The sequence below is a fragment of the Pecten maximus genome, chromosome 5, assembly GCF_902652985.1.
Source record: "Pecten maximus chromosome 5, xPecMax1.1, whole genome shotgun sequence".
NCBI classification, from domain to species: Eukaryota; Metazoa; Mollusca; class Bivalvia; order Pectinida; family Pectinidae; genus Pecten; species Pecten maximus.
The window spans coordinates 32,162,611-32,188,251 of NC_047019.1; the positions used below are offsets into that span (position 1 = coordinate 32,162,611).

General features: G+C 36.7%; 1 protein-coding gene across 4 annotated transcripts in view; it reads left to right on the top strand.

Moving 5' to 3' along the window:
• Positions 1-25,641, top strand: part of LOC117327808 (cholesterol 24-hydroxylase-like) — a 48,969-nt gene that overhangs the window by 19,791 nt on the left and 3,537 nt on the right. For 3 of the 4 annotated variants that reach the window (XM_033884996.1, XM_033884995.1, XM_033884997.1), the window contains 9 exons: positions 6,820-6,890; positions 11,692-11,784; positions 19,592-19,730; positions 20,282-20,395; positions 20,787-20,943; positions 21,966-22,028; positions 22,257-22,329; positions 23,401-23,596; positions 24,601-24,692. In XM_033884996.1, coding sequence (XP_033740887.1) covers positions 6,820-6,890; positions 11,692-11,784; positions 19,592-19,730; positions 20,282-20,395; positions 20,787-20,943; positions 21,966-22,028; positions 22,257-22,329; positions 23,401-23,596; positions 24,601-24,692 — 998 coding nt within the window. Of the gene's footprint in view, positions 1-6,819; positions 6,891-11,691; positions 11,785-19,591; positions 19,731-20,281; positions 20,396-20,786; positions 20,944-21,965; positions 22,029-22,256; positions 22,330-23,400; positions 23,601-24,600; positions 24,693-25,641 lie in introns of all 4 variants that reach the window. The other variant, XR_004532731.1, reaches the window with a different exon arrangement.

Here is a 25,641-nt window from a genome sequence, read left to right on the forward strand (position 1 = left end):
GGTGATTATATTTTTTATAAATGAGGCTTGTCCGACCACTAGGGCCAAAGGGGTGCGGCCAAAAAACGGACACTTTGCTAATATTTTGCTTTAAAATCCTACCCCTCTTTAACCTTGGGTGGATTTCATCCAAATTTTGTGTGAAGTATCATTGGGGGAGGGCGATCATATTTTATATAAATGAGGCTGGTCTCACCCCTAGGGCCAGAGGGGCGGGGCCCAAAAAGGAACTTTGCTGAAATTTTGATTCAAAATCCTACTCCTCTTTAACCCTTTCGTGGATTATATCCAATTTTGGTGTGAAACATTATTGGGTGAAGCCCATCATATTTTATATAAACGAGGCTGGTCCGACCGCTAAGGACAGAGGGGCGGGGCCAAAAAAGGGGAACTTTGCTGAAATTTTGCTTTAAAACCCTACTCCTTTTTAACTCTTGGGTGGATTACATCCGAATTAGGTTTGAAACATCATTAGGGGAGGGCATTAATATTGTATATGAATGAGGCTAGTGTGACCCCTGGTGATACAGGGGCGAGGCCCTAAAAGGGGAACCTAGCCAAAATGTTGCTTTAAAATGCTTCTCCTTCTTAATGCCTTAATTGATTACAACCCGATATTTAGTATGAAACATCATCGGGGAAGGTCAATCATAATTGATATAAATGAGGCTTATCCGACGCATGGGGACAGAGGGACGTGACCCAAAAATGGGAACTTGGCTGAAATTTTGCTGTTAAGATGCTGCTCCTTCTTTATCCAAAATAGATAAAAACCAAATTTGATATGAAACTTAACTGGCCGCGTATAGACAATTTATGATAATGATACTTGATTAAGGGATGTGTAAATGTTTGTCAGATGACCGTTAAGACCCAGGGGCCTCTTGTTTATGGTAGTGATAAAAACTCGAGGCGGCAATTTTCATTGGTACACGCTAACTCTAATTCGGATAAGTGAACATGTTTACGGACATATTTTAATTACATACTATACAATGATATGTAGTTTTATGTGTAGATGAATCGGGGCAAGGGTTAAGCTCGAGGAGAATAGCCGATTAATTTGATATAGGCTGCAAAATATTCTGAAAAAATATCAGATGTTCTGAGCGATAAATTAGCCAACCACGCAGAAAGGCTCTTGTTTAAGAAAATAGGAATTTAAAAATGAGATAAATACAAGGCCGACATCTCCGCCATGTGCAAACGATACCCAATCTCACTTCAATCGAATCAAAACACATTTATTCAAACTGACACGGCAAATAATATATACAACCGTCATCTAGAAGCATTCATCTTTGACCTACCGTGTCACACAATACGAATTGTTGCATCTAAAACACAATAATCCGTGATAACATCGCCGAATTCCTCAGTCAGGGTACCATGTTGTAATCTGCACCCTAAGCCTGTCCAGACTCCTTATTTACATATGGGGTTTCAAGTTCATGCGGATTTTTAATCGGCTATCGCTAGATGAACTCTTTAGGGTCATCTCGGCATACTTTATTTTACAGGTGCATGTACAGGACGTCGTTTTTAGCTCACCTGCCCGAAGCTTATGCCGTGGTGCGGCGTCCGTCGTCCGTCCGTCCGTCCCTCCGTCCGGCTGTCCGCCGGCATCAACTTTTTCATTTAAACAACTTCTTCTCAATAACCAAGAGGCCCAGGAACTTCATATTGGGCCTGTAGCATGCTTGGGTGAAGGGCTACCAAGTTTGTTCAAATAATTGACCTTGACCTTGACCTTCATTCAAGGTCACAGGGGTCAAATAAGCTATAATTTTCAAACGACTTCTTCTCAATAACCAAGAGGCCCAGGGACTTGATATTGGGCCTGTAGCATGCTGGGATGAAGGGCTACTAAGTTTGTTCAAATAAATGACCTTGACGTTCATTCAAGGTCACATGGGTCAAATAAGCTATAATCTTCAAATGACTTCTTCTCAATAACCAAGAGGCCCAGGGACTTGATATTCGGCCTGTAGCATGCTTGGGTGAAGGGCTACCAGGTTTGTTCAAATAAATGACCTTGACCTTCATTCAAGGTCACATGGATCAAATAAGCTAAAATCTTCAAAAAACTTCTCAATAACCAAGAGGCCAAGGGACTTGATATTGAGTCTGTAGCATGCTTGGATGAAGGGCTATCAAGTGTGTTCAAATAAATGACCTTGACCTTCATTCAAGGTCACATGGGTCAAATAGGCTATAATATTCAAACAAGTTCTTGTCAATAACCAAGAGGCCCAGGGACTTGATATTGGGCCTGTCTGTAGCATGCTTAGAGCCAAGAGTCGCCAAGAACCGATCTTAGGCCAAGAGTATGCTGGAATGAAGGACTAGAAAATATATTGACATGAATAAACCTGGCTTACTCTGATATTTAAATAAAGTTGTTATCAGCATAGTATCTGTAGAAATGACCTCAATCAACTGCAATTTTGTGTAGAGGCAGGTGAGCGATACAGGCCCATTGGGCCTCTTGTTGAGATCACGGACTAATTATTTTCATGTTTTATTGCCTTTATGGGATTGCCCTTTCCTTTTTTTCAACTGCATCAGTTTGGTAGTTATTTAAAACTTCGTTTTGAAATCGAAATATTGCATGTAACGGTGCTCAATAACTTGATTAAGACGGGGTCTGGATGCTATACATATATAAAAGTTCCTGCTTAAGACCTTTAAATTTGTTATCCATGAACTAGCAGTTTCGGTTGCACCTTTTCAAATTGAACCTGCCATCTATGTATGGTTATGCTTGTCTTCAATTAAAAAAAATACATTGGCCACTGCATGAAAAATACATTAGCCAGTGTTTACCACACCAAACACCGGATAATCAATATTATATAGAATACTTTACAATGCGTGGATCTCTTTGACATTAAGCGGCAAATTGATTTTTTTAACAACATAGCTGAATAGGACTCATGGAAATAATTCGTAGATTGATCACTGATCACATAATGTTCAAATCTTTTGGCAATTATTAATCCAACTTTATTGACACTTTTTCATTACAAATGTCAATTGATAGGTAAACATTAACAAAATTGAAATACTAAAATATCTGTCCTTCTCAACTCTAATGACTGTTAAATGAATAAACAGAACAGAAGTATGATCTTCGTGTTTGCCAACATGATATTTGTAAAAAAAAAATGTGAAAATAGATATACAAGGCTGTTAAGAGTAAAAGTTGACCCCTGAGGTCAAGTTCAATTTCATGGATGTAGCGGTTATCTTTACAATTAGATGCTGCCCGGGCTATCCCAGTGCAGACAGTGTAATAAATTTCATAGCTGTCAGGACACCTAGCTTTGTGACCACAGTGGATGTCAGATAACGATAGTTAATTAATTTTGGATTAAGAACAGCTGATTTGTGATGTAAATGGTATCTTGAGTAAACTTTGTATTTCAAGTCAGTTCCATTGTAAGCCTCTGAGCTAGGCACACGTCTATGCTTACCTTCAAGTCTAATACAAATAGTACCAGAAGATTGGAGTTTATTATTTGTGTAATGTATCCGGGACAGTGAGGGTAACAAAGGCTAAGTAGGAAATGTTGGTATACGTTCCATTTTTCCTATTATAAATAACCTGTTGACAGACTTATTTGAAATATATTTTTTTTCTGTTCGTGCTGATTTTAGGAAACTGACGAGAGTTAATATAGAGTATGCCAATTCATTTTCCATTTTTTTTAATTTTTTTTTTTTTTAGTTTTTTGTTTAATTTTCATGTATGCAATTCCTAGACCTACTTCATGTATGTGATAGCAGAGTGAGCATGCATTCTTAATTAGCCTAACTGTTTCCGGACGGTATGCAGGTTGTCAACAGACGTGAAAATGCATGCGGAGATGACCCCAAAATGTTCACCTGACGATAGCCGATAATATATAAACAAATGACGTTTCGCACGAGGCGGAGTTGCCAGCTTTGTGGTTTATACAGTACACATACCACTGCCATATCAAAAACAATAATGAAGAAAAATTCACATTTTCTATGCAAGCGCCTATGCCCGCGTACTCTGCCATTCTCCATGTGCTTTAAAATGAAAAACAACCTATGGATGGAGACAGTCGGGCTCTACAGGGTCCGGCTTACTCAGACATCATTTTCGGACGCGATTTGTTGGATAGCTGAACAATAACAAAATAGTTCTTTTATTTTGGGGTTTGACATGGCTTTAAACAGATTAGTCGACGATGACAGTGATTATGATGCAGCTGATGACATCCTACTTTCCATTTTAAATTCATTTTCATTAAACATGTAAATTTTGGCATTTATTGCTTAATGTAGATTCATAGCGTATTAATAAATGCACGACATTTTCTAATAGAGTACATCTGCACCAAAATATCAACCTTTATCACTTAATTAGCAGTCACATGGTCGGAAACGAAAGCGGCTATGAACAGGAAAACAAACCTTACAACTTGATGTAAAACTAGGTGGTTTTCGCGTGTTGATACCCTGTCAACATTTATCATGTGCTTTGGGGTTATATTAGACTATTTGCGACATCTTAGGGATTGAAGGGACACGCAAGCCAGGAGCTCAATCGCTCAGTTCGATTTCGTAGCTTCATTGGTAACAGCAGAACCCTTTCTCGGTCCTAAACATCCTTTGTTTGCCGTCTTACAAGAAAAATCGCTTGACCTTCTGGAGGCGTCCAAAGAGTACCACACGTTATTCAAGTTATTCAAAGGCTTGTCAAACGGATGTGAAGACGACAATGTATGGGATGTCTTATACGATAAGGCTGTCGATTTGGCAGGAAAGGAGGACATACCTTCTTCTGTTCCAACAGGAGCTGCGAGACAGATAAATCGGTCAAATGCGCCGGTTTCTTCGTATTGGAAGAAAAAATGGTATCTGCCGTATATTGACCATCTAGCAACATAGTTGACCGATAGGTTTGCATTGAATCATCACAGATTTGATGCGCGATTTCTTTTGCCTTCCTGATATGAACGATAGGCAGCTGGCTTATATGTACTCAGCGTTCTATGATGACATACCGGCCACTGACAATATACAATTAATGTGTGCCTCTGCGGAACGTTCCTTCTGCATCATGTGTCGACTAAAAACTTACCTGAGATCAACCATAGAAGGAGAACAAATGTCCTCTCTGGCATTGTTACATGCGTATCGCGACTACGCCGTATAACCTGCATATGTACCGGAATGTCTTTTTAGGGTTCACGATATATATTATCAATAAATGTTTTATAACCTTAGTCATGAATTTCATGGTATATTTTGTGAATTTGTCTCCTCCTAAAACGTTATTATAACTCTCAATTATATCTCTCAGAATTGATCAACTGTCACCCCTGGGCATCTAGAAATACCAAAGCATCCGGGGGATGGGGGTAGGGGCATTAAGGCCGGGCTTCCACTTTCATTTAGGTTTGGGTACCGCCTGCCATAAATGGCCACAACACAAATTTGTTTGTGGTATACTTACATAATTACATATAAGGTGATGTGTATACCTGGTAAAGGTGACATATGTACCTGAATATAAAGGTGTAATATATATCTGAATATAAAGTTGACATATACACCTGAATATAAAGGTGACATATATACCTGGATATAAAGGTGATATATATACCTGGATATAAAGGTGATAATTATACCTGGGATATAAAGGTGATATATATACCTGGATATAAAGATGATATATATATCTTGATATAAAGGTGATATATATATATCTGGATATAAAGATGATATATATATCTTGATATAAAGGTGATATATATATATATATCTTGATATAAAGATGATATATATATCTTGATATAAAGGTGATATATATATATCTTGATATAAAGATGATATATATATCTTTATATAAAGGTGATATATATATCTTGATATAAAGATGATATATATATCTTGATATAAAGGTGATATATATATCTTTATATAAAGATGATATATATATCTTGATATAAAGGTGATATATATTCGGGGATATAAAGGTGATATATGTATCTGGATATAAAGGTGACATATATATGTCTGAATAAAAAGGCGATGTATATTCTGGTTTTGATTTAGCTATCTGTCGGTTTGAAATGAAAGCGTATTGTTATAGGACAAACCTTAGAGGGACCACAGAACCAAATCAAAAATAGATTGTGGGTTTTCCCCGTTGGGGCAGAAGATTTAATAGGAAGGTGAATGCATCGGGGCCTACTGATTGGATATTTAGGTGAGAGAAGTTTCCAAAGTTTTATGTAAGTTTTATGTGTGGGCTGGGCAATACATGTAGATGTAAAATAAGTAGAAAAAAAGTTATATTTTTCCTAGCCTGTTTTTGTCAGGGGGACTTAATTAAGTGTGTATTTTGTTGTAAATTTAGATGAATTTTTGGTGCTGAATTCAATACAAGATGGCGGCCCCCATACAAAAAAAAGTTCAAATTGGTAGAATTTTTAATCATTCTATTTACGGGTTTCTGAGATAATATTCTTCAAAATTATGGCTAGTGGACCAGCGTTGAAAACTCCATTTAAGCAGTATAGTGGTAAACGTTAACATTACCGTCTATGGGAAATCATTTGGTTCCGTGGTCCCTAGAAACACTTGCCGACACGAGTAGAGAGCGTCGCACCACGTCATCCATGTGAAATTGAAGCGAAATATGCTAGATAATGGTGTTTTGAATATTTTTTCTTGAATAATCAGCATTTTGTTTTATCTCTTGAATATTGAAACTATTGACATATGATGTTTTAATATGGCCATTACTTTCTGAATAATACATATTTTTGACACTAACAGGAAATGGTTGTCGCTAACCATAGAAAACCCAAACAAGTTTACGGGACGATGGGGCATATCTTCGGAGAAAGGTAGTATATAGGCTTTATTCTTTCACTCCTTTTCCGTGTTTTGTCGCGTCCGTCTGTGCGTCCGCCGCCACCACCACAATAACTTTTAGTTTTAGTTTCGGAAATAGATGAAGATTTTATAGCTCCTTTTAAAAGAAAAGGCAATTCTGCAAAACGTACAAGGTTAATTTCGAGCATTTATATCACTTTGAGGTTTCGTATGTGATTAGAAATTGATATTATAAAATCTAATGATAACATTGGGGACTTGTGATATAGGTTTACGTTTAGACAGTGCTGCAATGATGATTTCATGCATTTTGACTTGGTGGTGTAATGACGAAATTTAAATTTTGAGTGACATTCATTGTTACTTCAAACAATCTCTAAAATTAAAACGGATCTATCTATATTATTCATGATTCGTGTAATAATGAGATGCCGTACGCCTAACTCGTGATAACGACATAATGCAATTCGTAATACCGAGATAACGTAGGCCTAACTCGTGATAACGACATAGTGTAATTCGTAATACCGAGATAACGTAGGCCTAACTCGTGATAACGACATAGTGTAATTCGTAATACCGAGATAACGTACGCCTAACTCGTAATATCGACAAAGTGTAATTCGTAATACCGAGATAACGTAGGCCTAACTCGTGATAACGACATAGTGTAATTCGTAATACCGAGATAACGTAGGCCTAACTCGTGATAACGACATAGTGTAATTCGTAATACCGAGATAACGTAGGCCTAACTCGTGATAACGACATAGTGTAATTTGTAATAACGAGATAACGTAGGTCTAACTCGTGATAACAAAAAGGGTAATTCGTAATACCGAGATAAAGTAGGCCTAACTCGTGATAACGACATAATGTAATTCTTAAAAACGTGATAGCGTAGGCCTAACTCGTGATAACGACATAGAGTAATTTAGAAATAACTTGTAACAACGACATAACGTAGTCCTAACTCGGGATTACGACATAATATGATTGTAATAACGAGGCAACGTAACTCGTAATAACAAGATGACAAAGGCCTTATTCGTAATAACGACATAGTGTAACTCGTTATAATGAAATAACGTAGGCCTAACTTGTATTAACGACATAACTCGTTATAATGAAATAACGTTGGCCTAACTCGTAATAACGACATAAAGTAACTCGTGCTAACAAGATAATGTAGGTTTAAGGTTCAGTTTGTAAAGCTGGTAAAGCTGTAAAAGATGGTTATCCTGTACTTGCAGAACATGTAAACCACTCTCAAAGATATAGTTCATGGAATTTTATTCGATATATTTGTAAAACATTGCTTTAGAATCTTTAGAGTCGCGTGTTGAAACATTATAGGTGAAGTTTGAAATGGTAATATTTACTTTATTTTACACACTGAATGGCAGCATGTCCATGTGATTTTTTTTAAACTCTTAAATACATTCGTTTGCTTTGATGTTTTTTATTTTTATTTATTTTATTTTGTATTTGTACATGTCTTTTACTGTTGGAGTCCGTTTTAATAGCTCATTAGAGCTATTGTTGATTTGTTATAATATGTACCGACTATAAATAAAGTTTGAATTGAATTGAATTTAAAAAGTAGCTTCACAATTACTGATCGGTATAGTAATGTACTGTAGACACATTCGTCCTTGTGATAGCGGTATATTTATGTACTGTAGAAAACATTCGTCCTTGTGATAACGGTATAGTTATGTACTGTAGAACACATTCGTCCTTGTGATAACGGTATAGTTATGTACTGTAGAACACATTCGTCCTTGTGATAACGGTATAGTTATGTACTGTAGAACACATTCGTCATTGTGATAACGGTATAGTTATATACTGTAGAACACATTCGTCCTTGTGATTAACGGTATAGTTATATACTGTAGAACACATTCGTCATTGTGATAACGGTATAGTTATGTACTGTAGAACACATTCATCCTTGTGATAACGGTATAGTTATATACTGTAGAACACATTCGTCATTGTGATAACGGTATAGTTATATACTGTAGAACACATTCGTCATTGTGATAACGGTATAGTTATGTAGAACACATTCGTCATTGTGATAACGGTATAGTTATGTAGAACACATTCGTCCTTGTGATAACGGTATAGTTATGTACTGTAGAACACATTCGTCATTGTGATAACAGTATAGTTATATACTGTAGAACACATTCGTCATTGTGATAACGGTATAGTTATATACTGTAGAACACATTCGTCATTGTGATAACGGTATAGTTATATACTGTAGAACACATTCGTCATTGTGTTAACGGTATAGTTATATACTGTAGAACACATTCGTCATTGTGATAACGGTATATTTATGTACTGTAGAACACATTCGTCATTGTGATAACGGTATAGTTATATACTGTAGAACACATTCGTCATTGTGTTAACGGTATAGTTATGTACTGTAGAACACATTCGTCATTGTGATAACGGTATAGTTATGTAGAACACATTCGTCATTGTGATAACGGTATAGTTATATACTGTAGACACATTCGTCCTTGTGTTAACGGTATAGTTATATACTGTAGAACACATTCGTCATTGTGATAACGGTATAGTTATGTAGAACACATTCGTCCTTGTGTTAACGGTATAGTTATGTAGAACACATTCGTCATTGTGATAACGGTATATTTATGTACTGAAGAACACATTCGTCATTGTGTTAACGGTATAGTTATATACTGTAGAACACATTCGTCATTGTGATAACGGTATATTTATGTACTGAAGAACACATTCGTCATTGTGTTAACGGTATAGTTATATACTGTAGAACACATTCGTCATTTTGATAACGGTATAGTTATGTAGAACACATTCGTCATTGTGATAACGGTATAGTTATGTAGAACACATTCGTCATTGTGATAACGGTAAAGTTATGCACTGTAGAACACATTCGTCATTGTGTTAACGGTATAGTTATATACTGTAGAACACATTCGTCCTTGTGATAACGGTATAGTTATGTACTGTAGAACACATTCGTCCTTGTGATAACGGTATAGTTATGTAGAACACATTCGTCATTGTGTTAACGGTATAGTTATGTACTGTAGAACACATTCGTCCTTGTGATAACGGTATAGTTATGTAGAACACATTCGTCATTGTGTTAACGGTATAGTTATGTACTGTAGACCACATCCGTCCTTGTGATTTCGTCATTTAAAGAAGAAGAAAAATCTATGCATATTTAGGGCCTACCTTGTAAAATTGTGATGTTTGCATATACACTCTGTAATCTGATTCAATATTAGCTGACTAATGCTCTATTGTTATCGTTGGCTGAATATTGATCTAGTTTTGTCTACTATATCACATTTCATCTCTAGAGATCGATACACATTTATATGTATTATAGTTATTATATACACGTCCGCTCCGTGGTCACATTTTAATGATCTGATGACAATGAACTCGACATAAACCTCCATTAATGCAAAAAGACGAACGAAGACAATAACAACTGCGTTTGATATATTTTTACATACGACCATAAGGGTCAGAATGACCTATAGTCCTTGTTCTCCGTCCGTCGTCGTCCGCCGTCCACTGTTTACTTCCTAACTTTTACTTACTAAACGCCTCCTCAGATCATTGGGGAAGGGCGATCAAATTTTATATAAATGAGGCTGGTCCAACCTCTAGGGACAGAGGAGCGGGACCAAAAAAGGGGAACCTTGCTAAAATTTTGCTTTAAAACCCCACTCCTTCTTACCCCTGGGTGGATTACATCCAAATTTGTTGTGAAACATCATTGGGGAAGGCGATCATATCTTATATCAATAATAAGGCTGATGCGACCCCTGGGGACAGAAGGGCAGCGCCCAAAAAGGCGTGAATGTTTGCCTTTAAACCTTACTCCTTAAATTTTTAGTTGATTACAATCAAATTTGGTGTGAAATATCATTTAGGGAGCGCAATTTTATAAAACAAATTAGGCTGGTGTAACCTATAGGGCCCGAGTGGCGAGCCCCAAATGAGGAATTTTGCTGTAATTTTGCTTTCTATATACAATGAGTCAATTCTCAGATTACCAGTGACCCTCTTGTTTGTAATATCCCTACTATTTATATTTTGTGATCACTCTTTCTACAAATATATCTGAAATGTTAAAAACAAGCACTAAGGAAACGCCTTCGGGACAAAACAATATATTAAAGCTACCATAATAAAGAGGCATAAATTCAGATCGAAACAGGGATAAAACAATTTATTACAGCTATCATGATAAAGCGACACCAATTCTAATCGAAACAGGGATCAAGCAATATATTAAATCTACCATAACAGAGGCATACATGCTCATCGAAACAGGATGTAAACCATCACTTCACACTTAATGAAACTGTATGGATCAGAAAGATATATCGTCAGGGGAAAACTTTTCAAAAATGACGAATAAATAATGTCTCTAAATTAAGAGTGAAATAAGATAGGGAGATGCGTACTATTGTACATTTACCATTCATAAACATTCACATATAGAATTTTATTTCCCCACTGAACGTGTAAGGATGGTGCATAACACAGTCTAACCCGTGTCAACCGTGTTCGTTAAGTTATCAAACAAAATGAAGAGAGTGACATTGACTTTGTTTTCATTAGGACACTGTTATCGACTGATCCGGAATGATGATTATCCGTGTTCATTTTTACTTTGGAACTTTCACACAGATTCAAACGAACAAGCTTCCTTGATTTGAACATGTTTTCAAATTTTTATTTCAAACTGATGAATTGGTGATTGTATCCAATCAGGTTTCTGGGTGACGGGCTGCTTACAGAGAGTGACCATAACAACAGCAAGGGCCACATGCTGAGGCCAAAGCTACAACATTGGTTTCAGAGAAGGTAATTAGAGGAACTACAGGATAACTTCCTCTGATCATTGCTGAAAGCTTAATATATATTACTTAGTTTGCTGTTAATGTTACTACGAACGCTATAAGTGTAAAAGATAAATATCCGTATACAAATATGCCGTTAATAACACAGTAAAAGTCATTGTGAGACGCCTATCTAATTAAGACTACTTGCAAGATCACCATGTATGCCCTTTGTGTCAAAATGACTACTGCAAATGTCACCTAGGAAACTCAAAATGTCACAAAGACAACAGTTAATGTCACAAAGGAAACTCCGTATGCCACACACACTACAGTGGAAATCATTGTGTAAACTTCGTCTGTCAAAAAAACTACAGTAAATGTCACAAAGGAAACTCCGTATCTCACAAAGACTACAGTTAATGTCACTAAGGAAACTCTGTATCTCACAAAGACTACAGTTAAGGTCACTAAGGAAACTCCGTATCTCACAAAAACTACAGTTAAGGTCACTAAGGAAACTCTGTATCTCACACAGACTACAGTTAAGGTCGCTAAGGAAACTCTGTATCTCACAAAGACAACAGTTAAGGTCACTAAGGAAACTCTGTATCTCACAAAGACTACAGTTAAGGTCGCTAAGGAAACTCCGTATCTCACAAAAACTACAGTTAAGGTAGCTAAGGAAACTCCGTATCTCACAAAGACTACAGTTAAGGTCACTAAGGAAACTCCATATCTCACAAAGACTACAGTTAAGGTCGCTAAGGAAACTCCGTATCTCACAAAAACTACAGTTAAGGTCACTAAGGAAACTCTGTATCTCACAAAGACTAGAGTTAAGGTCGCTAAGGAAACTCTGTATCTCACAAAGACTACAGTTAAGGTCACTAAGGAAACTCTGTATCTCACAAAGACTACAGTTAAGGTCACTTAGGAAACTCTGTATCTCACAAAGACTACAGTTAAGGTCGCTAAGGAAACTCTATTTTTTACAAAGACTACAGTGAAGGTCACTAATGAAACTCTATTTTTTACAAAGACTACAGTTAAGGTCACTTAGGAAACTATGTATCTCACAAAGACTACAGTTAAGGTCGCTAAGGAAACTGTATCTCACAAAGACTACAGTTAAGGTCACTAAGGAAACTCCGTATCTCACAAAGACTACAGTTAAGGTCACTAAGGAAACTCCATATCTCACAAAGACAACAGTTAAGGTCACTAAGGAAACTCCGCATCTCACAAAAACTACAGTAAAAATAACTAAAGAAACTCCGTATCTCACAAAAACTACGGAAAATCTAACTAAGGAAACTCTGTATCTCACAAAAGCTAAAGTACATATCACAAAGGAAACTCAATATCTCACAAAGACTACAGTTAAGGTCACTAAGGAAACTCTGTATCTCACAAAGACTACAGTTAAGGTCACTTAGGAAACTCTGTATCTCACAAAGACTACAGTTAAGGTCGCTAAGGAAACTCTGTATCTCACAAAGACTACAGTTAAGGTCACTAAGGAAACTCTGTATCTCACAAAGACTACAGTTAAGGTCACTTAGGAAACTCCGTATCTCACAAAGACTACAGTTAAGGTCACTAAGGAAACTCTGTATCTCACAAAGACTACAGTTAAGGTCACTAAGGAAACTCTGTATCTCACAAAGACTACAGTTAAGGTCACTTAGGAAACTCTGTATCTCACAAAGACTACAGTTAAGGTCGCTAAGGAAACTCTGTATCTCACAAAGACTACAGTTAAGGTCGCTAAGGAAACTCTACTTTTTACAAAGACTACAGTGAAGGTCACTAATGAAACTCTATTTTTTACAAAGACTACAGTTAAGGTCACTTAGGAAACTATGTATCTCACAAAGACTACAGTTAAGGTCGCTAAGGAAACTGTATCTCACAAAGACTACAGTTAAGGTCACTAAGGAAACTCCGTATCTCACAAAGACTACAGTTAAGGTCACTAAGGAAACTCCATATCTCACAAAGACAACAGTTAAGGTCACTAAGGAAACTCCGCATCTCACAAAAACTACAGTAAAAATAACTAAAGAAACTCCGTATCTCACAAAAACTACGGAAAATCTAACTAAGGAAACTCTGTATCTCACAAAAGCTAAAGTACATATCACAAAGGAAACTCAATATCTCACAAAGACTACAGTTAAGGTCGCTAAGGAAACTCTGTATCTCACAAAAACTACAGTTAAGGTCGCTAAGGAAACTCCGTATCTCACAAAAACTACAGTTAAGGTCGCTAAGGAAACTCCGTATCTCACAAAAACTACAGTTAAGGTCGCTAAGGAAACTCCGTATCTCACAAAAACTACAGTTAAGGTAGCTAAGGAAACTCTGTATCTCACAAAGACTACAGTTAAGGTCGCTAAGGAAACTCCGTATCTCACAAAGACTACAGTTAAGGTCGCTAAGGAAACTCCGTATCTCACAAAGACTACAGTTAAGGTCGCCAAGGAAACTCTGTATCTCACAAAGACTACAGTTAAGGTCACTAAGGAAACTCTGTATCTCACAAAGACTACAGTTAAGGTCACTTAGGAAACTCCGTATCTCACAAAGACTACAGTTAAGGTCACTAAGGAAACTCTGTATCTCACAAAGACTAGAGTTAAGGTCGCCAAGGAAACTCTGTATCTCACAAAGACTACAGTTAAGGTCACTAAGGAAACTCTGTATCTCACAAAGACTACAGTTAAGGTCACTTAGGAAACTCCGTATCTCACAAAGACTACAGTTAAGGTCACTAAGGAAACTCTGTATCTCACAAAGACTAGAGTTAAGGTCGCTAAGGAAACTCTGTATCTCACAAAGACTACAGTTAAGGTCACTAAGGAAACTCTGTATCTCACAAAGACTACAGTTAAGGTCACTTAGGAAACTCTGTATCTCACAAAGACTACAGTTAAGGTCGCTAAGGAAACTCTATTTTTTACAAAGACTACAGTTAAGGTCACTAATGAAACTCTATTTTTTACAAAGACTACAGTAAAGGTCACTAATGAAACTCTATTTTTTACAAAGACTACAGTTAAGGTCACTTAGGAAACTATGTATCTCACAAAGACTACAGTTAAGGTCGCTAAGGAAACTGTATCTCACAAAGACTACAGTTAAGGTCACTAAGGAAACTCCGTATCTCACAAAGACTACAGTTAAGGTCACTAAGGAAACTCCATATCTCACAAAGACAACAGTTAAGGTCACTAAGGAAACTCCGCATCTCACAAAAACTACAGTAAAAATAACTGAAGAAACTCCGTATCTCACAAAAACTACGGAAAATCTAACTAAGGAAACTCTGTATCTCACAAAAGCTAAAGTACATATCACAAAGGAAACTCAATATCTCACAAAGACTACAGTTAAGGTCGCTAAGGAAACTCTGTATCTCACAAAGACTACAGTTAAGGTCACTTAGGAAACTCTGTATCTCACAAAGACTACAGTTAAGGTCGCTAAGGAAACTCTGTATCTCACAAAGACTACAGTTAAGGTCACTAAGGAAACTCTGTATCTCACAAAGACTACAGTTAAGGTCACTTAGGAAACTCCGTATCTCACAAAGACTACAGTTAAGGTCACTAAGGAAACTCTGTATCTCACAAAGACTACAGTTAAGGTCACTAAGGAAACTCTGTATCTCACAAAGACTACAGTTAAGGTCACTTAGGAAACTCTGTATCTCACAAAGACTACAGTTAAGGTCGCTAAGGAAACTCTGTATCTCACACAGACTACAGTTAAGGTCGCTAAGGAAACTCTGTATCTCACAAAGACTACAGTTAAGGTCACTTAGGAAACTCTGTATCTCACAAAGACTACAGTTAAGGTCACTAAGGAAACTCTGTATCTCACAAAGACTACAGTTAAGGTCACTTAGGAAACTCCGTATCTCACAAAGACTACAGTTAAGGTCACTTAGGAAACTCTGTATCTCACAAAGACTACAGTTAAGGTCACTTAGGAAACTCTGTATCTCACAAAGACTACAGTTAAGGTCACTAAGGAAACTCTGTATCTCACAAAGACTACAGTTAAGGTCACTTAGGAAACTCCGTATCTCACAAAGACTACAGTTAAGGTCACTAAGGAAACTCTGTATCTCACAAAGACTACAGTTAAGGTCACTAAGGAAACTCTGTATCTCACAAAGACTACAGTTAAGGTCACTTAGGAAACTCTGTATCTCACAAAGACTACAGTTAAGGTCACTTAGGAAACTCTGTATCTCACAAAGACTACAGTTAAGGTCACTTAGGAAACTCCGTATCTCACACAGACTACAGTTAAGGTCACTTAGGAAACTCTGTATCTCACAAAGACTACAGTTAAGGTCACTTAGGAAACTCCGTATCTCACACAGACTACAGTTAAGGTCACTTAGGAAACTCTGTATCTCACAAAGACTACAGTTAAGGTCACTTAGGAAACTCTGTATCTCACAAAGACTACAGTTAAGGTCACTAAGGAAACTCTGTATCTCACAAAGACTACAGTTAAGGTCACTTAGGAAACTCCGTATCTCACAAAGACTACAGTTAAGGTCACTAAGGAAACTCTGTATCTCACAAAGACTACAGTTAAGGTCACTAAGGAAACTCTGTATCTCACAAAGACTACAGTTAAGGTCACTTAGGAAACTCTGTATCTCACAAAGACTACAGTTAAGGTCGCTAAGGAAACTCTGTATCTCACACAGACTACAGTTAAGGTCGCTAAGGAAACTCTGTATCTCACAAAGACTACAGTTAAGGTCGCTAAGGAAACTCTGTATCTCACAAAGACTACAGTTAAGGTCGCTAAGGAAACTCTACTTTTTACAAAGACTACAGTGAAGGTCACTAATGAAACTCTATTTTTTACAAAGACTACAGTTAAGGTCACTTAGGAAACTATGTATCTCACAAAGACTACAGTTAAGGTCGCTAAGGAAACTGTATCTCACAAAGACTACAGTTAAGGTCACTAAGGAAACTCCGTATCTCACAAAGACTACAGTTAAGGTCACTAAGGAAACTCCATATCTCACAAAGACAACAGTTAAGGTCACTAAGGAAACTCCGCATCTCACAAAAACTACAGTAAAAATAACTAAAGAAACTCCGTATCTCACAAAAACTACGGAAAATCTAACTAAGGAAACTCTGTATCTCACAAAAGCTAAAGTACATATCACAAAGGAAACTCAATATCTCACAAAGACTACAGTTAAGGTCGCTAAGGAAACTCTGTATCTCACAAAGACTACAGTTAAGGTCACTTACGAAACTCTGTATCTCACAAAGACTACAGTTAAGGTCGCTAAGGAAACTCTGTATCTCACAAAGACTACAGTTAAGGTCACTAAGGAAACTCCGCATCTCACAAAAACTACAGTAAAAATAACTAAAGAAACTCCGTATCTCACAAAAACTACGGAAAATGTAACTAAGGAAACTCTGTATCTCATAAAAACTAAAGTACATGTCACAAAGGAAACTCAATATCTCACAAAGACTACAGTTAAGGTCGCTAAGGAAACTCTGTATCTCACACAGACTACAGTTAAGGTCACTTAGGAAACTCTGTATCTCACAAAGGCTACAGTTAAGGTCGCTAAGGAAACTCCGTATCTCACAAAAACTACAGTTAAGGTCACTAAGGAAACTCCGTATCTCACAAAAACTACAGTTAAGGTCACTAAGGAAACTCTGTATCTCACAAAGACTTCCGGTAAGGTCACTTAGGAAACTCTGTATCTCACAAAGACTACAGTTAAGGTCGCTAAGGAAACTGTATCTCACAAAGACTACAGTTAAGGTCACTAAGGAAACTCTGCATCTCACAAAGACTACAGTTAAGGTCACTAAGGAAACTGTGCATCTCACAAAGACTACAGTTAAGGTCACTTAGGAAACTCTGTATCTCACAAAGACTACAGTTAAGGTCGCTAAGGAAACTCTACTTTTTACAAAGACTACAGTAAAGGTGACTAAGGAAACTCTGTATCTCACAAAGACTACAGTTAAGGTCACTAAGGAAACTCTATTTTTTACAAAGACTACAGTTAAGGTCACTTAGGAAACTATGTATCTCACAAAGACTACAGTTAAGGTCGCTAAGGAAACTCCGTATCTCACAAAGACTACAGTTAAGGTCGCTAAGGAAACTCCGTATCTCACAAAGACTACAGTTAAGGTCACTTAGGAAACTCCGTATCTCACAAAGACTACAGTTAAGGTCACTTAGGAAACTCTGTATCTCACAAAGACTACAGTTAAGGTCGCTAAGGAAACTATGTATCTCACAAAGACTACAGTTAAGGTCGCTAAGGAAACTCCGTATCTCACAAAGACTACAGTTAAGGTCGCTAAGGAAACTCCGTATCTCACAAAGACTACAGTTAAGGTCACTTAGGAAACTCTGTATCTCACAAAGACTACAGTTAAGGTCGCTAAGGAAACTCTGTATCTCACAAAGACTACAGTTAAGGTCGCTAAGGAAACTCTACTTTTTACAAAGACTACAGTAAAGGTCACTAAGGAAACTCTATTTTTTACAAAGACTACAGTGAAGGTCACTAATAAAACTCCATTTTTTACAAAGACTACAGTTAATGTCGCTAAGGAAACTCTGTATCTCACAAAGACTACAGTTAAGGTCGCTAAGGAAACTCTGTATCTCACAAAAACTACAGTTAAGGTCACTAAGGAAACTCTATTTTTTACAAAGACTACAGTGAAGGTCACTAATAAAACTCCATTTTTTACAAAGACTACAGTTAATGTCGCTAAGGAAACTCAATATCTCACAAAGACTACAGTTAAGGTCACTAAGGAAACTCTGTATCTCACAAAGACTACAGTTAAGGTCGCTAAGGAAACTCTGTATCTCACAAAGACTACAGTTAAGGTCACTAAGGAAACTCCGTATCTCACAAAGACTACAGTTAAGGTCGCTAAGGAAACTCTGTATCTCACACAGACTACAGTTAAGGTCGCTAAGGAAACTCTGTATCTCACAAAGACTACAGTTAAGGTCGCTAAGGAAACTCCGTATCTCACAAAGACTACAGTTAAGGTCACTTAGGAAACTCTGTATCTCACAAAGACTACAGTTAAGGTCGCTAAGGAAACTCTACTTTTTACAAAGACTACAGTAAAGGTCACTAAGGAAACTCTATTTTTTTTACAAAGACTACAGTGAAGGTCACTAAGGAAACTCTATTTTTTACAAAGACTGGCATTACGGGGACCCCTATGATAGCACAAATACTACCGTAAAGACATTGAAACACCATACCACTACAGCATTTTAAGACTAAGTTTATTAAAAAGGCCATTTTGTGTATAGATACGATAACTGTAGAGATTCCAATGACCTACATGTCATGGTCATCCACCATATATTTATATCCTTCCACTGTGTTCACCATCACCATTCCCTTCAGTTAATTCTATAATTATATCAGCAAGGGAAATATCTCAAGAAATGGGAGAATAAAGTGAGGCAATGTGCTTTCTAGTTGGAAAACATGTACTGGGATCGATATGTCTGGCCTCGCCTCGAACGATCAGCTGAAATGTCTATTTCCGTACATGGCAATGAACATGTCCCTCGTGATTATATATGTATGATATGCTATTTTACACATCATGAAGTCTCTCTTTATGTGAATATTTAGGCTCTCTTGGAATACACACATACGTCCTTATATTGATTTTAATGTAGATGTTGAACTTTTTGAAGACCTTATGCCAGCGCTAATTAAGATCCAGCAATCTTTTAATTACAATTATTCGCTTTTTCATTTTTTCCAGTCAGATGCGGAATTTGCTTGATGAATTTAACGAGTCAGCCGATGTTCTAGTGAGGAAACTTAGCGAGCTCTCTGATGGCCGCACACTTATTAACATGTTCAACGAATTCAACCATATCGCCTTGGATTTAATTGGAAAGGCAATGCATTTTATGTCTCCCTGCTGGAATCTAACTCAGTGTAATAATTCTGTAATTAGTACTGTGGCATTTAAACGTTAATGGGGAAAGTAACGATAAGATCGGTGGTTTTAAATAGAACTCATTGCTTGTCTGGTGTTAGGGAAATGCAACGATACCAATAACCTATAAATAACACCGTTAACAACCAAGAACATGGCATAAGTTATTCACAAAAAAAAGGTTTCTTTAAAAGTATGACCAACTAATTTTGTAAATATGTTTCTGCTTTCTATTATCGTTGTCCATTTGTCTTTACTCTGAGTATCGTTTTATCCTAACATATTAGAGTTGTCTATAAATCATTATGAGAAAACACTTAGATAGTATTGTTTTACAATAATATTGAAATCAACACCAATCTGTTAGCATAGATCAAAAACCGATATCATGCCTAATGATGTGTATCACGTAATCATACCACGTGATGAGTCCAATATATGACATAACCATACAATGCGATGAACGCTGTGATTGATGAACCAACAATAATACTTTGTTTGTGTCTATAGGTTGTTTGCAGCGAAGACTTCCAAACTATCCATAGCGATACCAATCCATTTAGCAGGGCTTTCCGTGAAGTATTCGTTGGAATCATAAGGAATGGAAGAAATCCTCTTATGGCGGTATGACGTAGTCTTCACTGTAACATTTTAATCTGTTGGTTTCCTAGTGTTATGACGTCGGGTCGTTCACCCAGCTCAAGATGAATTATAATCTTTCGTTAAATGTAGTAATTTGGGAAACAACTATAAACTGTTGTGTTGTTACGCCCTTGTACTAAGTTGTATTAACTTATCAAATGCAAACCGATACAGCATGTAATTTCTTATCATTTCAAGCGCGAACGGAAAAATATACCATCTTTAACATGTACTCCAATACACTCATCTAGCCTCCTTATCAACTCCAACTCCCTACCTCCCTAAATTTTGTTTATTTTCTGTACAAGGCTATAATTACAGAAGTCCCAAAATTTTAGACTTTTTAGAAAAAAAATACCTCATCTATATACAGTACAACCCGTTGAACTGGGCCTATTGCCGGAGTGTGAGAAAGTCGTGTGCATTCCTAAGGCAGTATTGTTCGTCCATGATAGACGAAAGGCTTTCCGCCATGGCAGAAAATAACTATGTTCCTGACGACATCCTCACCCATATGGTACGAGTTTGTGGTAAGTATCTAACTGGTATGATGAGTTAAGGTCTAGGAGCCTTTTTCAAGCTTCATCAATAGTCACTATGTACTGGAATTGGATCGATATAGAGTTCCATTATCAGCATATTAGTAACTACAGGGTTTGTAAACATACCCTCTTAGGGTGCCACCATCATCCCAGCACATTATATTTGCTCTAATACTTTTAGGTTATCAATCTGCCAATGCCATATTGGTCCTGTTATATAAGGCTAAGGTCTGTCATATTATATTAGCCCGAGGCCACAGGCCCATATGACAGATCGAGACCTAATAATAGGGCTAATGTGGAATTGGCTGGTTAATGATACTTTTATTAATTAACAACTTGCATATTTTGGCAATATTAAATACAAGAATTAATCAATTAATGATCGTTGCTTAATATGTCGTCAAGCAGTGTCTGACTGACCTCGCTCATTGCATCATATCAACTAATGCCGTGTGTTAACACAGTCAACATCTCCTCACCATTTTTGGAGAATCTATCGGACGCTCGCTCCATCATCGAGTTGTGTTGTCGTCTGTAGTCGCTAAAGCGGAGCTGAAGGTGAAAGGTCGTTATCGGTCTTGAAACTGTAGGTAGTCGTCGCCCACGAGTCTAGAAATGTTCTGAATAACCTGTTGTGCTTGCGATTAGCGCGTTTGCGATATTAGCCCAGTTTATCCCATAGTGGCCAGGTTATGTTATGATACTGATAGGGCAGTTTCTCATATCATCGCCAATATGCAAGTGGTTATTTAATAAGAGTAGTTAAATTAGCATACAAATGCTATGATAATAGATTGTAGATAAAAATATAAATTTAGTATTAAAGGTTAAGCAATTATTAAATTTCATGTTAAGATAGCAAGGAAATTAAGCAAATCACTTCCAATTACTTTGTTTTGAAAATGACCTTATATTTGTAGTATTGAAGTGATGCCAGATGATAAAGAAATGGTCAGACTACTTCAATGTATCATTATAATACTAATTAAACATCATATCTTTCTTAGAGCCGAAAAACCAACATGACCGGCAGATTCTCTTGGATAACTTCCTGACATTGTTCTTGGCAGGCAAGTATTGTTTATTGGACTCTATAATCCTTAATGTGTTCCTACGTATCACTTATCTGATTAATTTACATAGTCCAAGTGAGTTTGTATAAGCCTTTATCATCAATATATACCATATACCCAATCAGTGTTTCTGGCCAAGACATGATATACAATATCTACAAACCGTGTTGTATTTCTGGTCAAGACTTGATATACAGTATATATACAAACCATGTTGTGTTCCAGGCCAAGAAACAACATCATGCCTGTTGTCGTTCTGTTTGATATGCCTCGGAAAGCATCCTCATGTATTAAAAAGGTACATTTTGTATTGAAATAATAGCATTTTTGTGGCGTTTATTATAAATATGTATAGCTTTGCAATTCGTGAATAAAAAGGCATTCAATTTATTTATTGATTTTGAGCCATACAACTCATCAGAACCTATAACATACAATACAATACATTGACGGTCACTACAATATAGCAGTTAAGTATCAATATCTATAGAGAATGAACGAATCCGTTAACAAATAGACATTATATCATTTTCCCTGTGTGGCATCATATACATATTTGATTAACATTGTTAAATCTTAAAAGTTTGTTGTACTTATTTATTGGATCAATTTGAACACCGATGGTTTTTCCAGTACTATTAAAATTAATATTCATCGTTTATGTCACCAGAGTTTTAAATGCTGTGCAGACATTCCTTTCTTAGAGTATTTCGATATCGACCAGGTTTAATATGCATGAATATGAATTTACATAAATAATATTGTAGTGATATATCATTTACTAAATATCTATACCGATAACATTTTGAGGATAATGTAAGCATATCTTGTGCGTTGTCAAAAAATCTTTGCTAAATACATGGCAAGTCAACAGAAATAGTACAGAGATATAATTGTTTTTATTTATCCTCATATCACCGAGACTGGGTGATTATTTGAAGTTTTATTTTCACAAATATTAACCAATTGAATATACTATTTCAGCAAGAAGCATCAGTTCATCAGTGTACAGAAAATAAAAAAGAGATTAAGCTCACCGAATTCATACGGCTGGATACCATTAATAATAAAATCATTTTCAAAAGCATTAATGTACATCGAAAACATAATTGGGGATAAAAATGTCCTCTTCGGCGGGGCCCAGATTATTAGCAAAAACATCAGAACGTGTACTATTAGATCAGATACATGGCATATAAGATTAATAACAATTTCCCTCCAATTCCTAATTTAGACAATTCATGCCACAATTTACAATGTTCGAACACCTTCTGATAGTCAACAAAGCAACGAATGCAAAAGCAATAGCTTTGGTTGACAAGACAAATGGTCATGATTGATAATTCAAAGGTCAGTCTTTTATTCCTAGACTTAGAGCTGAAATAGACAGGGTTGTTGGTGAAAAACCGTCAGTCGATTTCGAAGACCTCAACCAATTACGTTATTTGGATATGGTGGTGCAAGAAACTTTAAGAAGATACCCACCAAGTGCTGCCACCTATCGGGAAACTAATCAAAACGATGTCATAGATGGTTATGCCATACCCAAGGACACATCCGTCTGCGTAGGTATAGCTTGATGTTTGTCTCGATAACACTATTTTTGTTATAGGCAAAGTAAGTCTAAAACTTACCGTATAGCGGGAAATTTTAGCGGTCATAAAATTTGGCGATTTGGTGATGAAAAGTGAAAGTTAAATTTTGGCGGGTTAAAATTTAGCGATTTTCCTTAAATCTAGGGTTTTAATTTGGCGTTGAGCATAAATATTACCTACCGGTAAATATGTATAATTATGTTTTGTCCATACATCCTATCCATGTTGATTAAGTGTGATGTGTATCATCAATCCTCTGTCTCGAAACCGGAAACTATTACCCAAAAATTTCAGACGAACACATACATGTAGATTTGTCAAATTAGTGTTTATATGAGTATGTGTACAAGCAACAGACAAAGAGAATTGAATCAACCGTATGATATCGACGTGGTCATCTATGGTATGATGTGTTTACATTGTACGTACAGGTAATTATATATAAGTTAAACAATGGGTCTACAGGTAAAGTGTTAACACCAGTCCATTGGATGTTATGGGTAGATGGCTTTGTTTTCACAAAAATTAATTATGATGCGATATATGTCATACTTGTATTGCTATACATGTATTGTGAGTAGGTCTTCATTAGCTATTCATACCTATTCGGCATTTTGGCCGACAGGTGCCAGGCAACAACCAACGTTACGCACCAGACGTTACTCTCGGGAGTTATCAAAGGCGGAAACGGAAATATTGGCAAAATTGAAATTTTCGCGTCTTTTTAATTGGCGGTGTTAAAATTTGACGGGTTAAATTTTGGCGATCTATATACCGACCCGCCAAATCGCCAAATTAAAGCCCCGCTAAAATTTCCCGCTATACGGTATTTGATCAAAATGTTTGCTTCTAAAATTAATCCCAAGTATCGTTGTTATATTAAAGATTAATGCTGAATGAGAGTTCAAATATTTTGTGTTTCCAAACATTTTCCTTAAAATGATTAATTTTAGTTAATTTTGCTTTCCTTTCAGTTCAGTATGTACGTTATGTCGAACCAGGAGGAGTATTTCACTGATCCTCTAGAATTTCAACCAGAGAGGTTCAGTGAGGAAAACAGGAAACGGTACATGAAACTTTTGGCATTTACAATAACTAAGCTTTAGTATGGTAATGAATATGACCACGTGGTAAGTTTAACATGTTTTTAGCCCACCATCTGATGATGGTGGGCTATTCAAATCGCCTTGCGTCCGTGGTCCGTGGTCCGTGGTCCGTGATCCGTCCGTCCCTCCGTCCGTAAACAATTCTTGTTATCGCTATTTCTGAGAAAGTACTGAAGGGATCTTTCTCAAATTTCATATGTAGGTTTCCCTTGGTCTATAGTTATGCATATTACATTTTAGGACCGATCGGAAACAACATGGCCGACAGGCAGCCATCTTGGATTTTGACAATTGAAGTTAGTTATCGCTATTTCTCAGAAAGAACTGAAGGGATCTTTCTGAAATTTGATATATAGGTTGCCCTTGGTCCCTAGTTATGCATATTTCATTTTGGGACCAGTCGGATAACAACATGGCCGACAGGCAGCCATCTTGGATTTTGATAATTGAAATTTGTTATCGCTATTTCTCAGAAAGAACTGAAGGGATCTTTGTCAAATTTCATATGTAGGTTGCCCTTGGTCCCTAGTTATGCATATTTCATTTTGGGACCAGTCGGATAACAACATGGCCAACAGACAGCCATCTTGGATTTCGACAACTGAAGTTTGTTATCGCTATTTCTCAGAAAGAACTGAAGGGATCTTTCTGGTATTTGATATATAGGTTGCCCTTGGTCCCTAGTTATGCATATTTCATTTTGGGACCAGTCGGATAACAACATGGTCAACAGACAGCCATCTTGGATTTCGACAACTGAAGTTTGTTATCGCTATTTCTCAGAAAGAACTGAAGGGATCTTTCTGATATTTGATATATAGGTTGTCCTTGGTCCCTAGTTATGCACATTTCATTTTGGGACCAGTCGAATAACAACATGGTCAACAGACAGCCATTTTGAATTTTGAC